Here is a 27,632-nt window from a genome sequence, read left to right on the forward strand (position 1 = left end):
CTGGTCGGGCATTGTACATATCTACCCGAACTATGTAGCAATTCTTATGCTGTACAATGGGAGACACTTGAATATTAATCTTCTTCTTCTTCTTTGAAATCCTTCATACCCAGCCTGCAAACTAATAAAGACTAATCTTAACGCTAATACAAATACTAACTACACTATATACATTATAATATATACTAAAAACTAAATGCTAATATTAATACTAATACTTATGCTAATGTACTTGTTTAGTTGGCACAATCACACACAGTCACACAGTCTTTGACTGCCCAATTCTCTCGACGCCTTTAATTATATAAGTGATTCGTTACGGCATGTTGGCCCGTAAGCCGGTTCCACGGGTCTTCAAGCTATTTCGCTTTAATCTACTATTATTTACGTAGTCAGTCCTCAACAGTACAAATGGAAAAGGTACTATCTTAAAATAGAACAGTACCGGCACGACCTGTTTCTCATTCTTACGACAAGTTATGTCAAGCTGCAGCGAAGCGTGTCGGGATATCCCACCCGGAGCGACGCGGGGGCATGCAAGGAGGTCTACTCACTCTTTCAATATTGCAAACAGGTTTTAGAGTCTGCCGCTCGGCGAAAGGAAGTGTACATACCGGTATTGTGTGTGTACGAGGGGGTGGGTCCAGTGTTTTCACCTGCGGTCTACCCAAGACAGTCGGACTATACCCTGGTTGTGTGAATGCAGGTATAGTGATTCATTTATCAAGTTGGAACAGATCTGTGTTAAATTGAGTACAGGTAGGAGTGTTGAAAGCGGGTGTGTTGCTTCTATGTGTAAATATCGCATTACTTCAGTGACACAGGTGGATAAACACGTGAAGGGTGAAGACTATGGAATCTTACTGAAGGATTGATACAGGACGAGACTGTATTGCATACGTACCACAGGGTAACGTGTTAATAGTACATTTTCGACTAAACCAGTCTGACTTGTCAGCAGTGCCCACGTGTATGTCAACACGTCATACAGGCATATACTAATACAAGAACTGAACAGGTCCGTGACAGGTCAGTGCAAATAGAGGGAGAACTGATATCTGAAGTTTGTGACATTTCTGCGTGTAGATTACATGGTCGTACGAGGGTAACGCGACCAGTGGTACAGGTCTGACTATCTATCACCCACACCCTCTTCAAACACAGCCGAGTGTCTCCTTGTCCAGTGTTTGACACCAGCACCACCACCGTCCCCGTCCACCATGTCTGGGGGGTGCTTCCTGTCCCTCCTCCTCCTGGTCTGTCTCGGGCAGTGCACAGGGGAGAAAGTGATGCTGATTGTACTCGGGGGATTCCGCTGGGACTACTTCAACATCCACACGTACGACGTCGACGGTTTCTCCAAGGTGTTTGAGAAGGGGGTGAAAGCTGATCACCTCATCCCCTCCTTCCCGACCCTCACCTACCCCAACATCTACTCCCTCGTCACAGGTAACGTATACCCTCCCATCCAGCTGTATATTAATTATTACATACTCATGTATATGTGGTAATACATTCACTATTTCAATTAATATAAACATTTTACCATCACGTACATTGTATACAATAGTCACCTGGCCGTCCGCGGCTGTTTGGTGAGGGACATGATTGATTTCATCAAGGAAATGATATGTTTTATGTTTTTATATAAGTGATATTATACATTAAATATTTTCCGACTTCTTCAGGCCTCTACCCCGAGAATCATGGTGTGGTCGGCGACGAGATGTGGGACCCGGAAATGAAGAGAAAATTTTCCAAGGGAGATAACCCCGAGTATCTTAAACCCTACTGGTGGGACATGGGCGAGCCAGTCTGGGTTACCGCGGCAAAACAGGTGCGATGCATACCAAAACTATTTAACCCATACAAACACTATTGTTAACCACATCCCAAATATATTCTTGTAACTACTTATGGATGTAGTAGTCACTGTGAAATGTGAATGCTAGCTTGAATGTGAAAAACATTTATTGTTTCAATCAAGCATATATACGAAGGGTTTGTTAATTTTAATAACTACGCGAATAAATGTAAATGAAGACAAGAGTGAAATGCATGAAAAAAAAGTAAGCTTATGGTATGCGTCCCCAGTCTCATCACGACAGGGTATGCTTACCTTTTTCGCGAACACCTGGTATCATCAAATTTCAGTGATCAGTTCATTTAGTTTTCGGGGGCACGGGGGGCTCCGGCGTTGACGCTATATATTTACAATGAAATAATTAATAAACTCAACAATGTGATATTCTCTGTTAATATGGAAAACCAACAGTAAGTGATAACTTAAAGATGGCAACTAGGCTGTAGGATAAGTGGCAAGCGGGAGAACTCTGCAGTTTCTTGATATGTCACTTAACGAGGGTCGACTACATATATAAATAAATAGATTCTTAGGAAATACAGTGTGTTTGTGTAAGTGTGTAAAGGACATTCAATTATAATACGGTTTCGCCATCGAAAACATCTTCTACATCTTTTGTAATTGTAGTGAAATAGTTCTTTCGATGTGTCTTATATATCTGATGTGGCATGGTTATCTACAAACAAACATACGATTAAACACTAAACAGACCTGACAGTAAGGGTTATTCTGTTCCTGATAGGACGGCTCCTATTCCCATCTGGCACGGGTGGTCAGACCTCTAATGCGCCGAAATTAGCTGTAAAGAGAGGCGTGATTCCAATTCTAAGATATGTCCTGATCATGTTTCTAAGTTGGACGGCACCATTCCCATGCTCGTGGGTTTTACCAACGTGGTAACGTCAAAGACCAGTTTCACTGCGGGGTTTCACCCTATATCAAACTGACACGACGTCATATAACTCGAATTCTGTTCAAAACCGGTTAAACTCAGTCACCTACTCTCTCTCACTCACTCCTCCACAGGGGAAGACGTCCTACATGTTCAACTGGCCTGGCTGTGATGCAACCATCCGGTCTCTTCAGCCCACGTTCTGTGTCCCACATTCTGACGTCAGACCTGACCTTACACCTGACCTTGAGAAATTTATGAATTCCAAGCGCGAAGGTTTGGAGCTGCTCAAGAATGGTTCAGCGGATTTTGTTGGTGAGAAGATTAAACATTTCACTTACTTTTAGTTGTGTTATGCAAGGACGAATACCTTGAATAAACGTTACTGAAAGGTCGATAGCATAATGGTAATCTCATCATTACTTCTGGTTACCGTAGTGTGTATTCTGTACAATCTTGAGGCATAGGGGGCTCGGGTGGCCCAGTCGTCTAAGGGGCCGCGATTCGCTGTGCAGAGTTGCGTCCCTTGGGCAAGCCAGAAAACTATGATTGTGGGTTCGAATCCCGGTTCACCCCGATAATGTTTCTAGGTTTGTCAGCACCATACCCGTGCTCGTGGGTTTCACCGAAGTGGTAAACGTCTGAGACCTGCATCACTCCGGGCTTTCCTCCCACATAAAGCTGACACGCCGTGATATAACTGGAATACTGTTAAAAGCGGCGTTAAACCCTACTCACTCACTCACTTCAGGCATAGTTTAGAGACACACTTGCTCAACATCATTTATTCAAAATGTACAAAATGATTACTCATGATATAAACTGCTGGTGTCCAGCTACAAAATGGGCACTTAATAATAATACTCAATAATTATTCTGTTTATCTTGTTTAATCTGACAGAGATATGAATAGCCCCTAAGGCCGAGGTGTGGTTAACCTGACAGATTTATGAACAGTGCCCTAAGGTCAAGGTGTGTTTAATTGCAGGTCTTTATTACGAGGTGTCTGATTACGTCACCCACCTGTACTCCCCAGGTAGCCAGGAATCTAAAGGTGAGTCTTAGACCACAGCTACCTCGTGGCCGGCCGTTTGATATTCTGGAAGGGTTGGGGTTGGAGATTGGATGAGGGGGCGAGGGGGGCTCGTTGGTAAATGATAAATACCAATATGTAACATAACGCATTGGAGGCAGGGGGAGGGTGGCTGGGATTTTTGTAAGAAACATAATATTTATTTAATCATTGCTTCAAAACAATTTTTTTGTTTGAAAGGGGGAACCAAACTAGATTTTGCACACACATCACCTTTTCTAGCACATAAAGTATGTTCAGATTTACTTTTTGGGATAAAACTTCAGAATAAATGATTATTTTTTATCATTTTTGTTTCCAAAACTTCCCAGCCCACACCTCTCGAGCTCGCGCGTGACACATAAATAACACTAAACAACACGCAAGTTTAAATCGATTTAAGTGGAAACTCTGTTCATTCAGCCCTCTTTAAAGGAAATATCAGATCAGAGAGATATTTTATTGTTTTGAATATTGTACGTCTATACATGTAAGTAAATCCACAGCTTGTACTTAAATACAATGTACAACTTCCAGCCTAATATCTATTAGAGACAATTATTAGATCACTTAATAACATATATAATATGTACGAAAAAGTTGTAATAATTTTGAATTCACCTTGAGTTTGTACAACGCACACGTTATATGCCAAGTCGCTATATAGACATCTTTTGAGAGATATACGCAGTAGGGAATGATTCCTGGATGATTTGGGGGCACGGGTGGCCCAGTCGTCTGAGGCGCCGCGATTCGCTGTGCACAGGTGCGTCCCTTGGGTACGCCAGAAACCTATGATCGTGGGTTCGAATCCCGGTTCGCCCCCATTATGTTTCTAGGTTTGTCAGAACTATATCCGTGCTCGTGGGTTTCACCGTAGTAGTAAACTTCGAGACCTGCATCACTTCGGGCTTTCCTCCCACATTAAGCTGACATGATGTGATTGAACTGAAATACTGATAAAAGCGGCGTTAAACCCAACTCACTCACTCCTTGATGATTAACATTATTTTGACAAAAGTGGATAGATATGTTTAACCCTTATACATGCATAATATCTAAGTTCCTGGAAACACCCATGCAGGAGATATGTCATGCAATATATTGTTGATGCTAATACTGTAGACACGGAAGAACCATAATGAAGCACCATTAAAAAACATAGTGCCTATTCATAAACGTGTTCGTTCGCTTCAACACAGGACTGAGTAGATGGCTTGACAATGAATTCGACAAGCTTATTCACGACATCGACAACGACGAGTTGGATTACGACGTCAACGTCCTGGTTGCTTCTGACCACGGCGTCGCAGACATCTCCAAGAAGAAGGTGGTCAACATAACGGCCGTTCTTGTCCCTGAAGACGTGGACCACATTGTAGGTCATGGGGCCATTGTCAGTGTCTGGCCGAAGACGGACAAAGTCCAGCAGGTACTCTGACCCATACTGGAGGCTCTGTATTATATGTTTTCCTCAAAAAATTGTCATGTTAGAGGCATGCATTATATGTTATCCTAAACAATTGTCATGTTAGAGACATGCATTTAATGTTATCCTCTAAAATTGTCATGTTAGAAGCATGCATTATATGTTATCCTCTAAAATTGTCATGTTAGAAGCATGCATTATATGTTATCCTAAACAATTGTCATGTTAGAGACATGCATTTTATGTTATCCTAAAAAAATGTCATGTTAGAAGCAGTGCTGCTACAGAATATTTATATGTAACTAGGGGCTACAGCATACTCCGAAATTCACGCTAGACTGTTAGCCCGAGACTATCAAATTGTGCTGAGGACATAAACCAATGATGATATGCTTTATCGACTAGTACATTTGAGGCCATACTCCTGAACCAGTTCTCTGATTGTATTTCCCCCAAGCTGTAACTAAAGCGAACTGACAAACAATGAAAACACAGTACGCAGATCTGTCTTCTTCAAGCAGGGCTATCTACAAAGTCGGAGGGAACCTCGGAGGGAAAGTAAAATACTAGTCCTCTTTGCTGGTCTTAGAAACATAGACACCTGCAACATCCCGAAAATACATCTGTCAGAAACTCATTTAATATGAGGTGTCTGTGAGGATGCACTGTCTTGTATGTAACAGGCTGATGTGTATATCCTGTCTACAGGTGTACGATAAGCTGAAGGATTATAACGACAACGTTGCGGTATACCTGAAGGACGACATCCCCGACTCATGGCACTACAGAGACAACATCCGGGTCGCTCCAGTCACCCTTGTAGCAAGTCTCGGATGGATGATCGCTACAGTAAGTGTCGCTCTCAATGATTGTATAGGATGTGTTGTATTTATTGTCATGACTACGATGCTCATGTCGTCAACGACTGCGGAGATGTTTCTAAACAGTATGAAACAGCGTTTAGACTATTATCGATTGTAGTCGGGTTTCTTTTGCAATGGCTAGGGGTTGTTTTTTAAAGAAAACCAAGACATATGGTCACCTTTTACACCTACAGCCCAACCCTCTATTTCCCCGGGTTCGATTCCCGACATGGGTACAATGTGTGAAGCCCATTTCTGTCCCCCCCCCCCGCGATATTGCTCTGGAATATTGCTAAAAGCGGCGTAAAACCATACTCACTCACTGTAGTACAAAGATTCCAAATATATCGTACTGATGTATCGTATGCATGTCAAACTGTAATGGCGTCTCTCAATTTCTGTACATTTGACCTGGAAATGATTCGAGGACATATTGTAGCAATGATTAAGTAAAATACATACCCCCGGGGTACCTGTGTCTAACGCTGTATGTGCTGTTTTGCTAGCCGGAGCAGGGACTGCCTAAGAGTGACCGAGGCCGGCGGTTCCGGAGCTACGAGGGCTATGACAACAAGGAGGTCAGGATGAGGGCTACTTTTTTCGGATTCGGGCCCAGTGAGTATAGCCACTTGGCAACCTATGTGTGTCGCAAGAGCTGACTCAGTTGTGCTGATGTGAGGACAGACATCTGTGCGGCTCTTCGTTTTTTGCAGATGAATTTCAATATTTGTTTAAATATCGTTATTTTAGCTCTTGTGGACATACATATTTACCAGAAAAATATTTCACTTGGTCAAGCGTTTTTAATATAAACATGTGTTATGCCCTACAAGAATAAAACATATCAAGACATTTTCTAAATTTATTTCGATTATTTTCATTACTGTCAACTAAAAATAATGTTGTTTACGATACCAGTATTTATGTGTCTGCCTGTCACCAATGCAATTTTATACATGGAGGGAAACGTTGACTTGCTACAGCTTGCTATTGAATACGTTCAGGGTTCAATCCCAAACATTGGTACAATGTACCAAATCCACTCACCCTGTTCTATTTCTGTGTGAAATTATACCAATGTTTTGTTCAAAATATCCCTCCTTATCTTCAGATCTGAAGCGAGGCTACACCTTGCCGGCGATAGAAAACGTAAACCTTTATCAACTGATGTGTCGTATTTTACGGATTACTGCCGCACCTAACAACGGAACCTGGAGCAACATTGAGGACGCGTTCATCAAGGTCCCCTACCGACCTCTCATCACGTGGAAGAGAACATTCACATACGGACCAATCCTGGCTGCCGTGTTGGTGGCCGCCATTATCTACTACGTCAAGTTCAGGAAACACAGCGACAAACATAAGGAAGTTTGAGGACGCATAGGGATATAGTAGGCGATAAGAAACAGGCTGTACTAGTCGATAAGTCGATGTACATAGGACCGTATTATCATGAACCCTTTCAGCGGATCCTGCTTTCTGATGTAGCAAACCTGTTAAAACTGATTTACCAAACAGAGTGACCAGGCTAACGCTATGTTTATCATCATAGAAAAGTTGTATAACAGTCTGCAAAGATTTATAAAACGCCTCTATGGGTAGTGACCGATGTTTGATATCAGTGTCTGATCTCGCTGGGATATTGCTGGGATATTGCTGGGATATTGCTGGAATGTTGCTTACAACAACGTAACACAATTAACTCTCACTCACTCACTCACTCGGGCGGGTCTTGTTAGTTATGTCATACGAATGTGTTCCAAAGCAGTGCCTGGATACAGGTGTTGAACCATCTTCAGCACACAGGGGTGATTTATGACTTTCATTTGGCTTGCCTGACACGAAATAGCCACTTGTAGTTTTCAATTTATATACCCTCTCCATCTGCTGTGTTCAACGTGGATGCTTCAAGTCGTTTAAAACTCTCATATCAGCCACGATCTGATCTTGTATAAACATGGTTTTTAGTGTGTTACCAGATCACACGTCAAGTGTTTGTATGTTTAAGTTTTGAATGTTTGAATAAATGGAAATACCACATGAAGTATCGAATGGTATGTCATATGTATTCAACATCCTCAGTCAGCTGGTAGATATGTAGACTCGTCGATCCATTGGAAATAGAACAACAGATATTACGTTGCTTATAAAAAGTGTGCGTCCCTGACGACGATGTCTGACCCCCACCATAGGGTACAGGAGCAGGTGAATTCGGATGAAGGTCACTATTCCAAGGGAGGTAACTCACATTCCTGTGGAGTGCTAAAGATTTTACAACGCTTCTTTAACCTAGGACTTGTCATAGACGCCATGTTGACTTTACATTGAACTTCGGTTTTATTGTTTCTAACTTTCAGACATTTGAAGTGATCAGTGCTTTCGTAAAATACACATGCCTTATTCTCTAATTTCTTATTCTGTCCGTTCACTATAAATGTAGCTTTTATCACGAGACACAATATTTTAAACATAAACAATATTTATTTCTATTGAAAATAGAGATAGATACTTATATAAAAGACATTTTTTCTCATGTATACATTTCAAAATATACGACGGGAAATATATATATTTGACAATCTGAAATTTAAGAAAATACAACAAAGTTGAGCAGAACCACCTGAACGACAGTAAGGGGTTGGAAAAACGTTCCAGATGATGATGTCTCAGCCAGCATGCCGCTGACGTTGTCCCATGTGCCGTTGTGGGGGGAAGGAGGGATGTCGACGATCTTGCACATCACCTGGTACAAATCTGTGACCTTTAGTGGGACAGTTACCTCGTTCTTGCGGAACGCTGAAATGGAAGACAGGAACGTTGTGAATAATAATAACAATAATAATAATAATAGTGAGTGAGTGAGTGAGTATGGTTTTACGCCTCTTCTAGCAATATTCCAGCAATATCACGGCGGGGGACACCAGAAATGGGCTTCACACATTATACCCATGTCGAGAATAATAATAATAATAATAATTAGAGGGAGTGACATGCATCGTAAGTAGTCCTAATGCCCCTGGGATTCCCGGAACAGAAAGAGTTCCCACTATGCAAACTCTGTTGTAAGAGTGGACGAAAATGGGGATCGGGTGGTCACTGTGTGAAGTGGATGATTGTGTATGCTCTTCATGCCCCGACGGAGCGTGGCTCATGCAGTCAACCATTGTGAAGTGTTTGTCCCCGAATTGGCTATGTACAGGTCGTCATAAAATATATTACTTGAACAGTTCTGACTGACACGTAAAAAAAGAGTGAGTGAGTATGGTTCTACGCCGCTTTTAGCAATATACCAGCAATATCACAAATTGTACCAACATCGGAAATCGATCCAAGGTCTTCGGCGTGACGAGCGAACGCCTTAACCACTGGGTTACCCACCGCCCCACGTAAAATAAGAACATTTATTGATGAAAATTCTTCTCTTTTTTTTGCTATAAACCCTTATCAGAGACCATATAATAGATAATCTATTATATGGTCTCTGCCCTTATATACCCAACAGTATAACCTAAATCTCAGCACTACACAATTACTAGTATTCGGTTCTATGTTAACATCGGTTCGGATAAAAAAAATCGTTATCAAATTCAGGGGGTGACCTCTCATAATGATTGCATCCAGTAAGATTGGGAACACATGCGTTGGTAGAATCTGGGCATGTGACCAAGTAAGTATATCCACGCACCTGGTCCAGTGGCTATAAATATCCCTCTCATGTCTGGTTCAGTGTTGTCGTATCCATGTGTGCCCTGCATGGGACCCATAGTAGCGGAGGAAGCAGGGAAATGAGGGTATTTAGGCTGAAAAACACAAACGTGCAAATCTGCAACAACTGCAACATCCCACAGAAAGAGAGAGAGAGAGACTCTCTCTCTCTCTCTCTCTCGCACACACACACACACACACATATACACACACACGCGCGCGCGCGCGCCAGTGCGACATATTGGTTGATTTCTCCGATTTCTATCCTATATCTTTCAAAGTCTCTTTGTAGAATTCGCGAAAGGTGAACCTTTTTTTCTTTCATGAAATATCTCTTTGTAGAGTTGCACATAATGCGTTGGAAATATGTCTCATGAAAATCAAGTCTTACTGCTCGTTACCTTTTTTTGCATCAGAAAACACATACACGAAGTAAAGGTAGGGGAGATAACTCACAATGAGAATGGTCCAGCCGATATCCGCCACTGCCAGCAGAGGTGGAGTGAGTCGGCCATTTTTTAAATACCATCTTCCTGGAATATCTTCTTTCTTGTACACTTTCAAGTGGTCGGAGATCCCAGCGAGCTTTCCATACAACTGGATATCAGTAAGAAAGTACACATTACAGCGGAAATTAAATGGGGGGCACAAGCTAAATTGGTAAATTGGTAATTTATCCTATGACCGTGTGAGTGAGTGAGCGTTGCTGCGCTTTTACCCTTTTATCAATATTCAGGCATATAGCGGTGGGAACCACAGAAATGGGCTTCACAATTTGAACCCATATGAGGAATCGAACCCGGGCTTTTGGAGTGACGGGCGAACGCTAAAGCCATTACGTTAATACACCGCCCCCGTATTATTGGAAGGGGAGACAAGGGAGAATCCCGGAAATGTACTGTTGGGAATCTGACGTCACACGCCTAGGATCATGAACTATATAGACAAATGTTTGGTCTGGATGTTTGGTTGGTTTTCTGATGCCGTAATATTTCAGCTATATGACGATAGTCTGTAAATAAGGGAGTCATCCCACCCAGCTCAACTTTTTCACCGAGATTTAAAACGCAAGCATATTCCCATTCACAGTACCATATCCGACTTCTTTCTGTCGAAAAACAGCTGTTTTACTGATGATTTTAAGCAGGGGGTGAAAGAAGCGTTAATATCTCACGTCCTATCTACATTTTAAGTTCATATTATAGGAGATGGTCCGCTGTCTTACAGACAGTATATTCATATCTATCACATATCATGCCATTTGCAGCCGCAAACTTTAACATCACAGCATGCTACTGCATGTTAATATTTATTGCTAAAAATATATTTTCTTAACTACCTCATTTTTAATCCAAGCTTTAGTGCAGTGTTAGACTGACCGACTGAGTGAGTGCTAGTTTGATTGGTGGGTTATTGTTTAACGCCGCAATATTCCAGCAAAATGACGTCGGTTTGTCCGCTCAATTTGGATACGATGACAACATGACGTCAGTACACTATCGTGACGTACTATGGCGTTAGATAGCATATTGCGTCTGTTGTTTTTTTAATAGGTCTTCAGCAACCCATGCTTGCCATAAAAGACGACTGTGCTAGTCGTAAGAGGCGACTAAGGAGATCGGGCGGTCAGGCTCGTTGCCTTGGTTGATGATGCATGTCATCGATCCAAATTGCGTGGATCGATGCTCATGATATCAATCACTGGATGTCTGGTCCAGGTTTAAATATTTACAGACCGCCGTCATATAGCTTGAAAATCGCTGAGTGCGGCGTTAAACTACAAACCAGCCAACCAACTATTATAACCCGATATCCCCATCCCCATAGGTAGTCCTTCGTGTCTAAAACGCTTCCATGCAACTAACCAGTCACACCAGACGTTACGAACCTGCTCCAGTCTCCCTGGTCGCGGCCATATCAAGACAGGCGTCCCGCTGTCCATAGTCACGAAGACATCATCTGGACTCATAACCCTGGTCAGATCTATCGTCCTTGTCGGGGAAATAGTGGTCATACCGTGGTCAGACGCAATCATAATGTTGACCTTGTCCGTGAGACCGCGTCGGTCAAGGTCATCCATCAGGAAGGCAAGTTGAGCATCAACGTCACGTAAAAAGCCCATCACTAAGGAGCTAAAGGGCCCACTGCGATGCCCGTACTTGTCTGCTAGCTCATAATAAATTCCTGTAAATACAACATTTATTTATTGATAATATGTAAGTTTGATGGTATAATCCATTTTAAGAAAACTTGTATTTTACCCCAGATAGCTAACTTGTATAGTGAGTTATTTGGTTTTAACTTCGTATTAAACAGCATTTCAATGAAATCAAATGATGCCATCTTGATGTATGAGGAGAGAAAAGTGATGCAGGTCTTAGACGTTCACCGTATTTTGCCGATAAACATAGAAACACAACCATTGTCAATGTATTATTCGAGCCAACGATGAGGGGTTTCTGACACGACAGGGGTTTCTGAGTGAGTGAGTGAGTGAGTATGGTTTTACGCCGCTTTGAGCATTATTCCAGCAATATCACGGCGGGGGACACCAGAAATTGGCTTCACACATTGTACACAAGTCGGGAATCGAACCCGGGTCTTCGGCGTGACGAGCGAACGCTTTAACCACTAGGCTACCCCACCGCCCCGGGGGTTTCTGGACGACGAATTGCGGTTGATAACGTGTCATCGTTCCCCTAACGGCGTGGATGGTTGATCATGATGCCATTCGCCGGATTGTCTCACAGCTATATTCACATAGTATTCACAGCTGAGTGCGACGTTAAACAACAACCATACAACCAAACCACCAAACCTGCGAAGTCCGCCGTGTCTGCCTCGAGCTTGTTCAGTGCGTCTGTGAGAGCGACACGGGTGTCATTGATGGTGGGGGGCCTGTTGGGGTACTTCTGGCATTGGGTTGGACGCAGGCCCCGGATCTCCACCTCACACCCGCACCAGTAGTACATGTATGTCCTCTTTCCCTGTAGGAACACACAAACAAGGCTATCTAGTATGAAGTACTGTGTCACAAGAACGGTGATTCATGGGAACATTATGAGGGCATGATGAGCTGCAATCTCAGTCAGGTCAGTTAAAAGAGTTACATTCTATACTCAACACATATCATGAACAACCAGTCTCCTTTGTTCACTTTTATTGAATTAATGGGCTTTCGATCTGAAAACAGTTAGTCATACAGTTTATATATACCTACCATTGCGTTCTTCTACCTCGCCGTGTACCTACCCGTAGGGTCAAATGGTGACCACATTGATCATTGCCGTATATATGGCAATAGATGGACGTGGCGTGAGTGATTTGGGTTTAAGTTGGGTTAAACGCCGCTTTTAACAGTATTACAGTTATATCACGGCGAGTCAGCTTAATGTGGGAAGAAAGCCCGAAGTGATGCAGGTCTCAGACGTTTACCACTTCGGTGAAACTCACGAGCACGGGTATGGTGCTGACAAACCTAGAAACATAATCGGGGCGAACCGGGATTAGAACCCACAATCATAGTTTTCTGATGTGCCCAAGGGACGCAACTCTGTACAGCGAATCGCGGCGCCTTAGACTACTGGGCCACCCGTGCCCCCGATGGACGTAGAGCATGTGCCATCATAGTGAATGGGGAAATGATGGAAGAAACGGTATAACATGCTAGGTTTTCAAGACAGAATCAACCTGTGAAGATCCGGGATGGAACAAGTCTCCAGAAACCCATGCTTGCCGTAAAAGGCGACTATGCTTGTCGGAAGAGGCGACTAACGGGATCGGGTGGTCAGGCTCGCTGACTTGTTTGATGCATGTCATCGTATACCAATTGCGTGAAGCGATGATCATGATGTCAATCATTGGATTGTCTGGCCCAGACTCGACTATTTGCAGACCGCCGTCGTATAGCGGGAATATTGCTAAGTGCGGCGTTAAACAACAAACAAACAAATAAACAAACAAACAAACCTCTCTGGTTGCAGTGATCCAGAAGGGGTCTCCTCCGTCCCACCAGTGTGCGTTGTATTGGTCTGGGTTTGTACCGATAAGGAAGGACTGGTTCCTGACGATGTCGTACATGTAGTTACCGACCATGCCGTGACTCTCACAGTGGAGACCTGTTGGGAATCAATTCAAGTATAAAGTATTAATGTTTTATAATTTGCACAAAACATGTTTGTAAACAGGTGTTAGGGCGATATGATATTTTCTAGATAGTAAAATAACGTAGAGCGATATATTAAACATTGATTAATTGTGGTGGAGACGTTTGTTCAATCTATGTTTAACAGTGGTAGATGCTCCTGATTTAGTATGTTAAATAGTGACAGGCTATTGTTCTATGTGGAATAGTGACAGAGGCTATTGTTCTATCTTACAGTGCATGAATAGTATTTTCCTTTCTGCCCAGCTCTTTCTGTAATGTTATAGCTGTAAATGAAGCAAGTCTAGATTTTCAACAGATTCTGAATCCCCTATCTCAACGGCGCTCCCTTTCAATTCAAATGTAGTTGTTTGTTCTATCTAAGTTATATATTTTAAGCCTTAATCTAAGCGTTAGTCTACTATTGCTACAGCTATGTTAAATAGTGGTATAGGATATAGTCATTATTGTATTTGTCACACAGCGTAGACATATATCCACGTAGATGCAGCATGGTTGTATGGATATGTTCACTGAACCTCCTACAGTGAGTATGGTTTTACGCCGCATTAGCAATATCACGGTGGAGGACACCAGAAATGGGCTTCACGCGTTGTAGACATGGGAATCGAACCCGTGACGCCACAACGCTTGGTTGAGGCTACCCCACCGCCAAGCCACGCGTGGTGTTACAATGTAATATTCATGTCTTGTAACATAATACCACTGAACACATCAAGTCGCATGTCTTTATCTCGAGTTGTTGTTAACCTACAAGGTAGGTTGTTTTTTTAACTTTACAGTGTACGTGCCAGTTAACCCTTAAGACATTTTAATCAAAACTTGGTTTACGAATTTACCGACTCCCAAAATTGAAATGCGACATATTTGTTGAAAATAAGTAAAATGCAAAAATAGACTTCATTTACTGTCGCTATCAATATAAATATAGTCTTTAAAATACTACAATTAAAACCTGTTGAACATTTATGCTTAAAACTTCAAAACACAACACTTTGTTACAAGCCCCTGTTCCTAACAACTTCACGTTTTCCTACCTACTTAGGGGCGGTCGGGTAGCCTAGTGGTTAAAGCGTTCGCTCGATCGTCACGCCGAAGATCCGGGTTCGATTCCCGATATGGGTACAATGTGTGAAGCCCATTTCTGGTGTCCCCCGCCGTGATATTGCTGGAATATTGCTACAAGCGGCGTAAAACCATACTCACTCACTCACTCCTACCTACTTAACATTTTACGAAAATAAAAAATATATATTGGAAATTGGAAATTTGTTTTTTAAATTTGACATACCGATCTGAATTTCTGGGCCGAAATTCCGGAAAACAAAAAAAGGTTTGGCCTTACAATATTGATATCAGATAATGTGTGGATAGCGTCAATAAACTATGTATGTAAACATTGTCGCCATGATACTTGCTGGTAACGGTGACACCAAATGCAACAAAAACACCTGGTGTTCCGTCAGTGTATTAAAACATTACACATCAACTGGATTCATTTCTCTGTGGGTGTAATCTAATCAAGCCATACAACAGGGACTAGTCCTGCCTACGTACAATCACAGACAGATATTACATCGATATGTCCACAATATGGACCCGTGAAGATCCGGGGTAGAATAGGTCTTCAGCAACCCTTGCTTGTCGTAAGGGGCGACTGACAGGATTGGGTGGCCAGGCTCGCCTACTTGGTTGATGCATGTCATCGCATCCCAATTGCGTGGATAAATGCTTATGATGTCAATCACTGGATTGTCTGATCCAAACTCGCATATTTACCGACCGCCGTCATATAGCTGGAGTATTGTTGTGTGCGGCGTTAAACAAAAACAAACAAACAAACAAACAAACAAACAGACGCAATATGCTATCATGCTTCTGTGTGATTCATTTCTAACGACATAGTACGTCACGATAGTGTACTGACGTCATGATGTCATCATATCCAAATTGAGCGGATATATGCTCAGGATATCAATCACTGGATTGTCGGGTCCAGACTCGAATAGTCACAGACAGACGTCATGTTGCTGGAATATTGCGTCGTAAACAATTAACCATCAATCAAACTAGCACTCACTCAGTCGGTCAGTCTAACACTGCACTAAAGCTTGGATAAAAAATAAGGTAGTTAAGAAAATTTATTTTTAGTAATAAATATTAACATGCAGTAGAATGCTGTGATGTTAAAGTTCTGCCTCTGCACCCCAAAACAGTTTCACCATGTTTACAGATATACGTCTTGATTATTATTTCACGCGGCTGCAAATGCTATGATACGTGATAGATATGAATAAACTGCCTGTTAGACAGCGGACTATCTCCTACAATGTGAACCAGATAAGACGTGAGACATTAACGCTACTTTCACCCCCTGCATCAACACGAGACTTAAAATCATCAGTAAAACAGCTGTTTTTCGGCAGAAAGAACGCGGATATGGCAGTGTGAATGGGAATATGCTTGGGTTTTACATCTGGGCGAAAAAGTTGAGCTGGGTGGGGTGCCATCTCGCTGCAAGATAGAATAACACTACGATGATGGTTCTTGCTCGCGATATAGAATCCCGTCGGTGAGTCTGGTTAAGCAAGACGTATTTCCTTCAATAGCTGCCTTTCTGTGAAGCATTCAAACTATGAAAAAAAAGTTACAGTCTGAGATCCCACTAAGACCCAATAAACCCTCAGTGATCAAAGATTACCTGTTTGAAAATGCTTGGATCTCGACCGCCTGGCGCGACTGCCAAAACGATAAGTTGGTTAGTGTATTTCTGAAGGTAGAAAAAGCACCGAGGGCCATGTTTATTTTTATTTTGTCTGTGTGAGAAAGTGGAGTCTTTTGACAGTTCCGGGTAAAGGGCATCTTGATAACGTTTATTCCCAGAAGATGGAAAGTTATATAACTACGGTTATGGGGAAAAGATGTTAGGCTGGGTTCCAGTTTTCAGCTGCACACGATGAAATCCAGGCTTTTTGTCCTTCATCCCTACGCAGAAATAATTATACACACCCTGACCATAAATCTTTGGCACGATAAGATCTTGATAAAGATTTTTGCCACTGATCCTATGGTCATTAGAATAACGTATTGCTTTTTGAAAAATGTGTGAGTGAGTTTGGTTTTACGCCGCTTTTAGCAATATTCCAGCAATATCACGGCGGGGGACACCAGAAATGGGCTTCACACATTGTACCCATGTCGGGAATCTAACCCGGGTCTTCGACGTGGCGAGCGAACGCTTTAACCACTAGGCTACCCGACCGCCCCCTTTTTGAAAAGAATGTAACAGAAACAAGAACCTCAGTTTCTTGCCCTGTGATCTGTAGCTGTCCGTGAATTGCCTCTCTGTCCGTGTGTTAAAAGTGATAAAGTGAATTACCATAAATACCTCACAGCGTTATTTCCGTCCCAGCTGATCAGGGCTCCACACAGTGACTGATAGTCTTGGGATGGTTTTAGCCATAGGTCATTATCTCGTGTCTTCGTATCATGACTTTGGTTTGATAACATTTTTTGGGTTTCCAAGATGTCTGTTATTTCGTCCTAGTTCTCACTCACACACTCCTTACAGTAACCAGCGTTAACTTACAATGTGTTGCACGCAATGATGTGGTATAGCTGCTGATATGTCAATGATAATGTGGTATCTTTGATGAAGAGTGAGGTTTTACGATGTTTTAACAATATTCCAGAAATTCCTTAATTCACGACCGGGCACACCAGAAATAGGCTTCATACAATGTAACCATTTTAGTTACTGAACACATACTGCGGCGCGACGAGCGAACGCTTTAACCACTAGGCTACCGCCCTTGTCATGGAAGAACATCACCTTGAAACAATACGAAATGGAATCTTGAATGACGCGTCCCGATTTTAAATGTCGAACATGTAGCTATATATTTGACAAAATACCACACCAGATGCAGCATGCACGTTTATACATGTAGTGTCAAATAGATGACAGCGTATACACAATCAGACGGATTGGTCGTGTTCACCAACATGCCCAGGTATATAGCATGCCTTTCTCATTTCTTCTTTCAGGGTTCTACATAAATCGTATCATGTGTCATAACAGGTAAGAATCCCTTGGAATGTGATTCCATAAGCTACAAATAAAGAGATTTCCTTTACCAAGCGCCAACATATTAACGTGAATGTTTAACAGGTCAGCGTCTGGCGTAATGCCTCATGGCAAATAGATAGCTTAAATGATAGGAAATGGGAAACTGATAGAGAAATTTGGTTGGAATGGTTGAGACATCTAGAGCCAGCTGACTGCCATTTATCCATTATTTATTTAGGCGTACCTAATGTACAATGACACAGTACCACTTTGGGAACATGTTTACGGGGAGGTGGTTCCGGCCACCTGACATCACCTGTACGTAGAGTCAGCGCCTCCCCGTCCTCCTCCATCACGGGGGGCAACAGGAGGGGTGGCAGTTGGACACATCGGGGCAGCTGACTCGGGAGAACCCGCAACGAGGTGATCACACAAGTCGTATATCATACAAACTAACTGGGCGCTGTCTGCATCAGTGCGAACAGCGTTAAGGGAGGCGAGCAAATGTCGGGAATGTCAACTTAAAAAAAATATCAGTAGCACTTTTTTATCCTACGGAACCGCCTTCTCCACTGATTAAAAAATGGAAAAAACAACGCTGTCAGTATTTTTAACCCTGCTAAGCACTTCAGTTAAATGTATGGCCTGTTCGGTTCGTCTGTAACAGCACTACGTCTAGAAAACAGTGTAAAGGATGGGCAAACAGAAATGCTTAAGATATATTTACTTGAACGACAGATTAGTTACCCAAGTTGACATTTTCACAACATATATACAATGTGGCTAACTACATGTTCCGACCCGTGAAGATCAGGGGTAGAATAAGACTTCAGCAACCCATGCTTGCCTTAAAAGGTGACTATGCTTGTCTAAAGAGGTGACTTACGGGATCGGGTGGTTAGGCTCGCTGACTTTGTTGATGCATGTCATCGTATCCCAATTGCGTGGATCGATGATCATGATGTCAATCACTGGACTGTCTGGTCCAGACTCGACTATTTACAGACCGCCGTCATATAGCTGGAATATTGTTGAGTGCGGCGTTAAACAACAAACAAACCAAACCAAAACATGTTCCACGAATATCATCATGATAAAGAATCAGAAAGAAAGCTTCACTCAAACCTCTAAAAGTGTCCTTTAGAAGCACCTTTTGCCCTTTCCATGTACGTCATGATTTTATCATGTCGACTTAAGAACTAGCACAGTTCACTGGATCATTGTTAGTTGTTATTCCTTTACCGATAGCATTCATTACAAGGTTTAATTATTTTGAAACCTGGAACTTCATATTCAAGGGAAGTCTTCTTAAACCGATTAAAACAACAACGTAATTGTTATTCTGTGATGCATGTCGATATTTCACGGTTGGCTCAGAATGGCGTTTCCTTTACTCGCGGTTATGACAACAGTTTCATTAGTCCAGACAAACGAAGGACCACTGAGCTGGAATTCCTATCAGATCTGGACACCTTCACGCAGAGGCATGGAGCCAGTGGGATTATAGTCTCACCCTCCTCTAGTAGGAATTCCGACCACCCTCCACCTTTCCCATCCTGAGGCATCTAACAGGGCACCGGGGTCTGGATCCGATCCCGCGACAGGTGCTCGCTATCCCGGGGGTGCAGCTACACTCCCCTGGGGCTACTCCGACAATTACACGGGGTAAGATGATGGGTAGACAAATAAACTCTAACTATTCAAGATTATCGGAGGTAGAATGCCCAATGTTTTGAAAGGTCGGGAAAACAATATCCTTAGGCTCAGTGTTACTGATAGGGTCAAACGTTGACCACATTGTCCATTGCCGTATGGCAATAGATGGACGTAGAGCATGTGCCATCATAGTGAATGAGGGAATGATCGAAGATACGGAATATAATGCCAGGTTTTCAAGACAGAATCAACCCGTGAAGATCCGGGTTAGAATAGGTCTTCGGCAACCCACACTTGCTGTAAGAGGCGACTTTGCTTGTCGTAAGAGGCGAAGAGGTCGACTATCGGGTTCACTCAAACGTCTAAAAGGACTGATTATTTAGAGACCGCCGTCATATAACTGGAACATTGCTAAGTGCGGCGTTAATCAACAAACAAGCAAGACAGAATTCTGCTTGAAGTCTCTTTGAAATATATTTTACTATATTTATTTGTATTGCTATCTTTTCTATTGTGATATAACTGCGATAATCAGGGTCAGCGTTAAAACTGAACTTGTTGGTTTCACAAAAATAATTTCAAGTACCCAGCAACAATTTGGGCAATAAGCTGACACTCCGTGACCTTCTGTTAAAAGCGGCGTAAAACCCACTCACTCACTCACTCTTTCTATGAAACTTTATTTATCCGTCGACCCGCTACTAAACAGCTAATCCTAAATTGTGTTTAAAGCCTCACAGGCGTTGAATGAATTTCATATTTTGGCACCTTATTCCACATATAAATATATTATTCCTCAGGCAATTTACTGAGAACCGAACACGCCAGGCATGTTAAGTGGGCAGCGCACTGAATCTAAGGACATACAATGCCTGTTTTGACTGTGACACAGGCGATTAAATTTCTGCAGACAACTGAAGTCACGACTGACTTGACCTGTATAGCAGCCCCACCTGCTGTGCGCATGCGTTGTCACATGTTACGTGATCTGCATGTTCTCAAATATCCAGTGTTGACTCAGTAAACAGGCATCAACTCTCTATGAAAACATTGTTTGGACAGCCCATTGCAGTTACGTATCACGCACGCGTTAAGCTGAAGAATGTTATCATGGATATATTTTAGTCGAACTCCTGACTGCAATGATCCGAATCCTTGACTTGATGTAGTCCTGGGTGCCGTTGTTCAAAACAACCTCAGCACTACGACTGTCGTCAGTCTATGTTAAAGCATGGGACTTATGATCACCTTAGCGCTAAGATCGCTTTGTACAACAGCACCATGAAGATTCCGGGGTAGAATAGGTCTTCAGCAACCCATGCTTGCCGTAAAAGGTGACTATGCTTCTCGTAAAAGGCGACTAACGGGGTCGGGTGGTCAGGCTCGCTGACGTGGTTGATGCATGTCATCTATTCCAATTGCGTGGATCGATGCTCATGATATCAATCACTGGATTGTCTGGTCCAGACTCGATTACTTACAGACCGCCGTCATATAGCTGGAATATTGCTAAGTGCGGCGTTAAACAACAAACCAACCATCCAACAACAAACTTTTTGCACTGTGATCATATACATTGCCCTTACGGTATCTCCGTGTGGTAACACGTTGTCCTTATGATACAATGGTATGGTATGGTAACACATATTCCTTATTTGTGAAACTATTATACGGTAACATGTATATTGTCCTTGTGGCACAGCGGCCTGACACTGTGTATGCACGTGTTACACAATAATTACCGCCCCACCCCCTTTATATTATCATGAAATAGCCATGTGATACTTATAATATTATAGCCTGGCTGTATTAACCCCGTATACAATCAATATGGTAAATATCTAACTTTACCATCATTATTTTGGTGAAAGTACCAACTTTAATTCCTTTCGGGATGGGGGCACGGGTGGCCAAGTCCTCTAAAGAGTAGCTGTGCAGATTTGCCCGTGGGTACACCATGAGAAACTTATGATTGTGGGTTCGAATCCCGGTTCGACCCAAGTATGTTTCTAGGTTTGTCAGCACCACAATCCTGCTCTTGTTTCACCAAAGTGGTAAGCGTCTGAGACAGGCACCACTTCCGGCTTAACTCCCACTTTAAACTGACACGCCGTGATAAAAACTGGAATACTGTTAAAAGAGGAGTTAAACCCAACTCATTCACTCATTTCGTGGGCTATTGGTATGACAATACCACCTTACCTTCATATTACGATACCATAGACATGTCTACCTTGATATCATTCGATATCTGTAACACGCTTTTGTTCGTATCCATGAAAAAATGTATATGAGCACATGTAGAAAGTGGATATATTGCCATAACATTTAGGTGGAAATCAAAACCAGGAATGTTCCAAGAATTCTCCAGGACTAATGTGAGGGGGTGGGGGTGCGTTACGGGGCAGCTGGCGCTGGTTGTCGGGAATGACACGGGAGATGGTAGAGAGAGTTGCCGAGGTAAGGAAGTGATCTCTTTCAATGATTCAGATATCCCATGGCTGTATCCCATATCCGAGTCACGTGACTCCATCCAGACGTCAGCTGGTGTCTGGCCCAGGTAACCTATCTGGATGTGAACTGACAGACCGCACGAGTATCGCGTGTTGAACGAAAGGGTACATAGTGCCGATAAAATGTATTCTAGTGTACACCAAATGATATGATCGTATAATTTGTTATTAATGTACCTGGGAAAATATAGATAGGCAGTGTGCCAATTATATCTTTTTTCTTCATCAATACAACAGCAGCTACGTGTACATTGTCAGCTCCGGTAGACAGAAACAGGGTATGGCTGTGTTAGCAGGTGCACACACACACACACACACACACACACATACACACACACACACACACACACACACACGTACGCGTACACGTACACGTACGTACATGTTTTATTGTACAATAAACAACTCCCACTCGTCGTTTATTTCTTTAAAAAAGACACATATGTTGGGTTTGAATGTACATGATCGGGTTGACAGGTACATCTGTGGGTGGACAGGTACATATGTATGTAAAAGGGTATATACTATCCCAAAAATGAAACGCACAGTCGATTTTCTTTATAAAAAATCAGCATATTTCGCCAAAAATGTTGATAAAGTTACTTATTTCCTAAATGTTACCAAACAGTGTTTTCTGATTGGATAACATCGGCCAAACGCGACGTGTGGTGATTTATTGACATTCAAACCGGATTTTTTTTGAAATTGTCACGAAATAACTGGAAATAAAACTTCGGGGAATTAGAGGGTTGGGCTGTAGGTATAAAAGGGTGGCCTTCTTTCGATAAACTGTCTACTGTTGTCGATATGCCACCGTCAGACACAGCAACTTGAAATAACACAATCGGGTGTTTGGAGGCTGGAGAGTTTCAGTCGTCATTTTAACAGCCACCACACATTCCCGTTCGTAAACAACACGGATTTCATCGTGCAGATTTCGGTCGACTGAACGATTTGCAAAACAGGTGTACCGCCAACTGGGCGTCGACATATATTCAGCAAATTCTTTGGTGCTTTTAATCAAAGTTCTCACGTGATTTAATGCACTGAGCGGGGTAAGATCCATTTGATTACAATGTTTATCTTGATCATCGAGCAGATCGTCTTGACTTGGCGTCGCCATTTTGTTTGAAGCAAATGAAAGGGATATGTGATTGACGGAATCTGATTGGTCAATTAGGGGAACATAGAAGGGACATGACTCGTAATACCCACTGATGGCGCTACGATCGAGCCTGGAAATTCCAGGCTAGTTCGGCAAGGATGGAAACTGGACTTTTACAGTCAGTTAACGCCCTTGTCTCGGGAAGATGCCGCAAACAATACGAAATCGTCTTTGGGAGATTGGACTATTCTACGACGTTATCACCGACGTTAACGTGTTCGATGGTGTGTGAACATTCGATCGTGTGCATCCATATCCTACACCCTAATTACCAACCTGGTGCAATTTGACACCATCAGGTTACTGACCCTCAACGAGAGATTTCTCAGCAGGACAGTGCGATGTCAACATGGATTTTCTACACAATCTGAACATTACTGTGCTTCCATGGCCATGAAGATTGCCCGATTTAACCAAAATTGAACATCTATTGGATGAACTCCATCTCCGTTTGCGACATTATGAGTTATGGATATTATGAGTTATGTCCCTTCTGAGCCCCCCCTATGGACCAATCACATTCCATCATTTGCATTTGTTTCAAACAAAATGGCGGCGCCCAGTCAAGACGATCTGATCGATAATCAAGATCTATATTGTGACAAAACGGGTCTTACATCGCGAAGTGCATCAAATAACGCGAACACCTAGATTAAAAACATGAAAAGGTGTGGAAAATATCTGTTGACAACGAGTTGGCGGTGCACATGCTTTGCAAAACCTGCAATGGACCGAAATCTGCATGACACTTTACGAACCGGATTTCGATTTCGTTGCGCGATTTTGATTGGACTATGCAAAGACTTGTTAGTCCAGTCAAAATGTAACTCCATAATACCAGCCTAGTTCGGCAAGGGTAGAAACTGGACTTTTATAGTCAGTTTACTCTGTTGCCTCGCGAAGATGGATCAAGAGTTGCATACAGGTTCTATTAGAAAATTCTTATCTGCCCTTAGAATTGCATGTGCTGAGTCGTAGAGTTTTAGGCGAGTATAATTTCCGGAGCCTACACTTGACGCACTTCCTGTGACGTACTTCAGTTGACGTACACATGGACGCGGCCTGCTCCATACAAAGGGACAGACACCGTACATTACACCACGTGAGATTGTCTTCACTGACTGAAGCATCGCCAAATAAATCCCCCCCGAAACGCACGTTCTTAATATACAAAATAACAGAAGTTTAGTTTTGTGAAAACAAAGGAGAATTCTATGTCGTTGAAAATATACAAGTAATGTGACGTTGTGGTAATTGGCAACATAGCTCACGGTGTAATTGGAACACGTTACATTACGCTGTTCTCCTCGAGCATGCGTGTGTTTGTAAAAATAATTTATCGTGTATTGCGGCGACTACGACTACCAGGCTGCTCAGAACTGGCTCGAACATCAGGACACCTAGGGGGGGGGGGGGGGGGGGGGGGGTGCATGTAGGTCAATGACGTGTGTAAGATAAAATATACTCGAGTATTTGCCAACGATAATTCCTCGAGTATTCGCCAACGATAATTCCTGTCAGTTTCGACTGAAGTGTCACATGTCGTGAGCGTTTACCAGTTTGGTCAAATACGAAAGCCTGATGGTGCCACGTTGGTAGCACAATTTACTTTGTTTAAATAGTAATTTCTTTTTATTTCAATTATGTGTATCTTTTTCGAAATTTCGATTTTTTTCTGCACATTTTAAGTTTATTGAAAAACTCGAAATTACGCTCTTTTTCTCCTTATCTAAATCATTTTTTCGTAATTTCTATAATTTTCTTGAAATAACGAGAAAATAATCGAAATTACGAGACAAAATGGAAGTAAGGAGAAAAACTCGAAATTTCGAAACAAATTATTTAAATAACGATAACGATTTGAAAATAATAATACAATTTTGCTACTAAAGTGGCACGATTAGGTGTTCTTATCTGACAGGCCAAGGATCACAAGAGTTCTTCCTCTTTGATATGACCAAGGTCAGGGTTGGTTAAATCCCGTGAGGATAAGTTGGAATATATCATCTGTCCTCACCTGTTCAGAAGAAGGGTGGAAGAGCCAAGAGGAAAAACGTTCTTCGGTTGCTGAGGCCCCGTGTCAATTTTTCACAGTCATCTTGTCACACTTACATGCACGCAGGCGGGGATTTAAAGCTCTCTACGGCCTAACAGGTAGCATGGATTGTATATTTCCCAGGGAGCTGAGAATGTAATTGGAATGCACCCTGGTCCATGAACCGTGATAATGATGTCTGGTGATTTTAGCGTAGGGTAACGAGCAATCATTTGGTGATCATTGATACACAGTAATAGTAGGTAGGAAGATGTCTCACCTGTCGTGATACTGTAATAGTAGGTAGGAAGATGTCTCACCTGTCGTGATACAGTTATAGTAGGTAGGAAGATGTCTCACCTGTCGTGATACAGTAATAGTAGGTGGGAAGATGTCTCACCTGTCATGATACAGTAATAGTAGGTAGGAAGATGTCTCACCTGTCGTGATACAGTTATAGTAGGTAGGAAGATGTCTCACTTGTCGTAATACAGTAATAGTAGGTGGGAAGATGTCTCACCTGTCATGATACAGTTATAGTAGGTAGGAAGATGTCTCACCAGTCGTGATACAGTAATAGTAGGTAGGAAGATGTCTCACATGTCCTGATACAGTAATAGTAGGTGGGAAGATGTCTCACCTGTCGTGATACAGTAATAGTAGGTGGGAAGATGTCTCACCTGTCGTGATACAGAAAAAGTAGGTAGGAAGATGTCTCACCTGTCGTGATACAGTAATAGTAGGTGGGAAGATGTCTCACCTGTCGTGATACTGTAATAGTTGGTAGGAAGATGTCTCACCTGTCGTGATACAGTAATAGTAGGTGGGAAGATGTCTCAACTGCCGTGATACAGTAATAGTAGGTAGGAAGATATATCACCTGTCGTGATACAGAAAAAGTAGGTAGGAAGATATCTCACCTGTCGTGATATAGTAATAGTAGGTAGGAAGATGTCTCACCTGTCGTGATACAGTAATAGTTGGTAGGAAGATGTCTCACCTGTCGTGATACAGAAAAAGTAGGTGGGAAGATGTCTCACCTGTCATGATACAGTAATAGTAGGTGGGAAGATGTCTCACCTGTCATGATACAGTAATAGTAGGTAGGAAGATGTCTCACCTGTCATGATGCTGTAGTAGTTGGGGTAGGATGTTGTGGGGAAGTCGGGCTGTAGGTACTCTGCTCGCACCCCAGCACGCATGATTCGACGGAATCCACCCTCACCAAACCCGTCATAGTCCAGGTAGTCCCATCTCATGCCGTCCACCAACAGCACTATGAGCTTCTGGGACTCGCATTGCAGGAGAGTGGGGAGCGTTGCGAAGAAGAGCACGAGTGCGAGGCCTCGCGCCATGCTGGGCCGAGACTGGCCGGTTGCTGTGGAGGCGCTGGGAGGAGTGAGGCTACAGTAGTCTTGTGCTCGCTTTAAAAACTTTCCGCTGAGTGATCGAAATATAAACTCATCCTGTCGTTTAAAAACCGTCTGTTTGCGTAGCGAGCAGGCTCTATATGTTATAGGTAACATTGAAATATGATTACAGAGGATGTGTGCTTTTTTAAACAGGATCTTGTCTCTGAATATAGTCACTGCCTCGTGAGGTTCCAGGTCTGGAAATGAAATATAATCACTGAACTATGAAACTAAAATATACATGTGGGAGGTTGTATTCTTTTTAGACAAACACTTAGACTATGGAAACATTTCCTTGAAATAAGTGTAATCTATATTTTTAAAAAGAACCTTTCCTCCCCTGCTGCTTTCATATAGAACATAAACATTTAAAATTTTGCTTATTGATTTATTTATTTTTCTAAACAATGACGTGCATGATTCAAATATATATATTAGTTTTCAATTTCTAAAGACAGAATATCAATGGTAAATTTAGATCTGGTTAAACGAACAATCATTGGTACACGTGGTCAGGTGAACAATATTATTTGTTTTTTGATGAACCAAAATGATAGATTTGTCTAGATGAACAGCCAATTATAATATAGATTTGTCTGGATGAACAAATCATGATAAATTCAACTGGATGGACGACCAATTATACATTTGGCTAGATGAACAACCAATCATAGATTTGACTTGATGAACACCCAATTATAGAATTGGCTAGATGAACAACCAATCATAGATATGACTGGATGAACAACTAATGATAGATTTGACTGGATGAACAACCAATTATAGATTTGA

General features: G+C 42.3%; 2 protein-coding genes across 3 annotated transcripts; one reads left to right on the forward strand and one right to left on the reverse strand.

The window, feature by feature from the left end:
- The first annotated feature begins 610 nt into the window (after positions 1 to 610).
- Positions 611 to 8,153, forward strand: LOC139465275 (glycerophosphocholine cholinephosphodiesterase ENPP6-like). Its single transcript, XM_071246952.1, has 8 exons — positions 611 to 1,449; positions 1,689 to 1,837; positions 2,891 to 3,071; positions 3,745 to 3,810; positions 5,031 to 5,260; positions 5,966 to 6,106; positions 6,627 to 6,735; positions 7,232 to 8,153. Exons 1-8 carry the CDS (start codon positions 1,221 to 1,223, stop codon positions 7,492 to 7,494), a joined length of 1,368 nt encoding a protein of 455 aa, XP_071103053.1. The 5' UTR covers positions 611 to 1,220; the 3' UTR covers positions 7,495 to 8,153.
- Positions 8,154 to 8,647: 494 nt separating this feature from the next.
- Positions 8,648 to 26,808, reverse strand: LOC139465276 (glycerophosphocholine cholinephosphodiesterase ENPP6-like). 2 transcript variants are annotated; one of them, XM_071246953.1, is made up of 7 exons: positions 26,549 to 26,808; positions 13,795 to 13,943; positions 12,644 to 12,812; positions 11,714 to 12,009; positions 10,282 to 10,422; positions 9,806 to 9,920; positions 8,648 to 8,916 (listed from the first exon to the last, which is right to left on the reverse strand). In XM_071246953.1, the coding sequence occupies exons 1-7, from the start codon at positions 26,781 to 26,783 to the stop codon at positions 8,708 to 8,710; spliced, it is 1,314 nt and encodes a 437-aa protein (XP_071103054.1). In that variant the 5' UTR covers positions 26,784 to 26,808; the 3' UTR covers positions 8,648 to 8,707. The 2 variants fall into 2 exon arrangements, with proteins under 2 accessions (XP_071103054.1, XP_071103055.1); XM_071246954.1 differs by lacking the exon at positions 26,549 to 26,808 and adding an exon at positions 17,379 to 17,419.
- Positions 26,809 to 27,632: the final 824 nt, after the last annotated feature.

This window comes from Haliotis cracherodii, unplaced genomic scaffold, assembly GCF_022045235.1.
Source record: "Haliotis cracherodii isolate W230 unplaced genomic scaffold, xgHalCrac1.p SCAF_18, whole genome shotgun sequence".
Classification (NCBI taxonomy): Eukaryota; Metazoa; Mollusca; class Gastropoda; order Lepetellida; family Haliotidae; genus Haliotis; species Haliotis cracherodii.

Coding starts and splice junctions, on each gene's coding strand:
- LOC139465275 (XM_071246952.1), top strand. CDS start 1,221: ATGTCTGGGGGGTGCTTCCTGTCCCTCCTCCTCCTGGTCTGTCTCGGG. Junction 3,072..3,744: donor TGGTTCAGCGGATTTTGTTG/GTGAGAAGATTA, acceptor GTTTAATTGCAG/GTCTTTATTACGAGGTGTCT. Junction 6,736..7,231: donor TTTTTTCGGATTCGGGCCCA/GTGAGTATAGCC, acceptor CCTTATCTTCAG/ATCTGAAGCGAGGCTACACC.
- LOC139465276 (XM_071246953.1), bottom strand. CDS start 26,783: ATGGCGCGAGGCCTCGCACTCGTGCTCTTCTTCGCAACGCTCCCCACT. Junction 13,944..26,548: donor CTACTACAGCATCATGACAG/GTGAGACATCTT, acceptor GATTCCCAACAG/GTCTCCACTGTGAGAGTCAC. Junction 9,921..10,281: donor TCGGCTGGACCATTCTCATT/GTGAGTTATCTC, acceptor TGTGTTTTTCAG/CCTAAATACCCTCATTTCCC.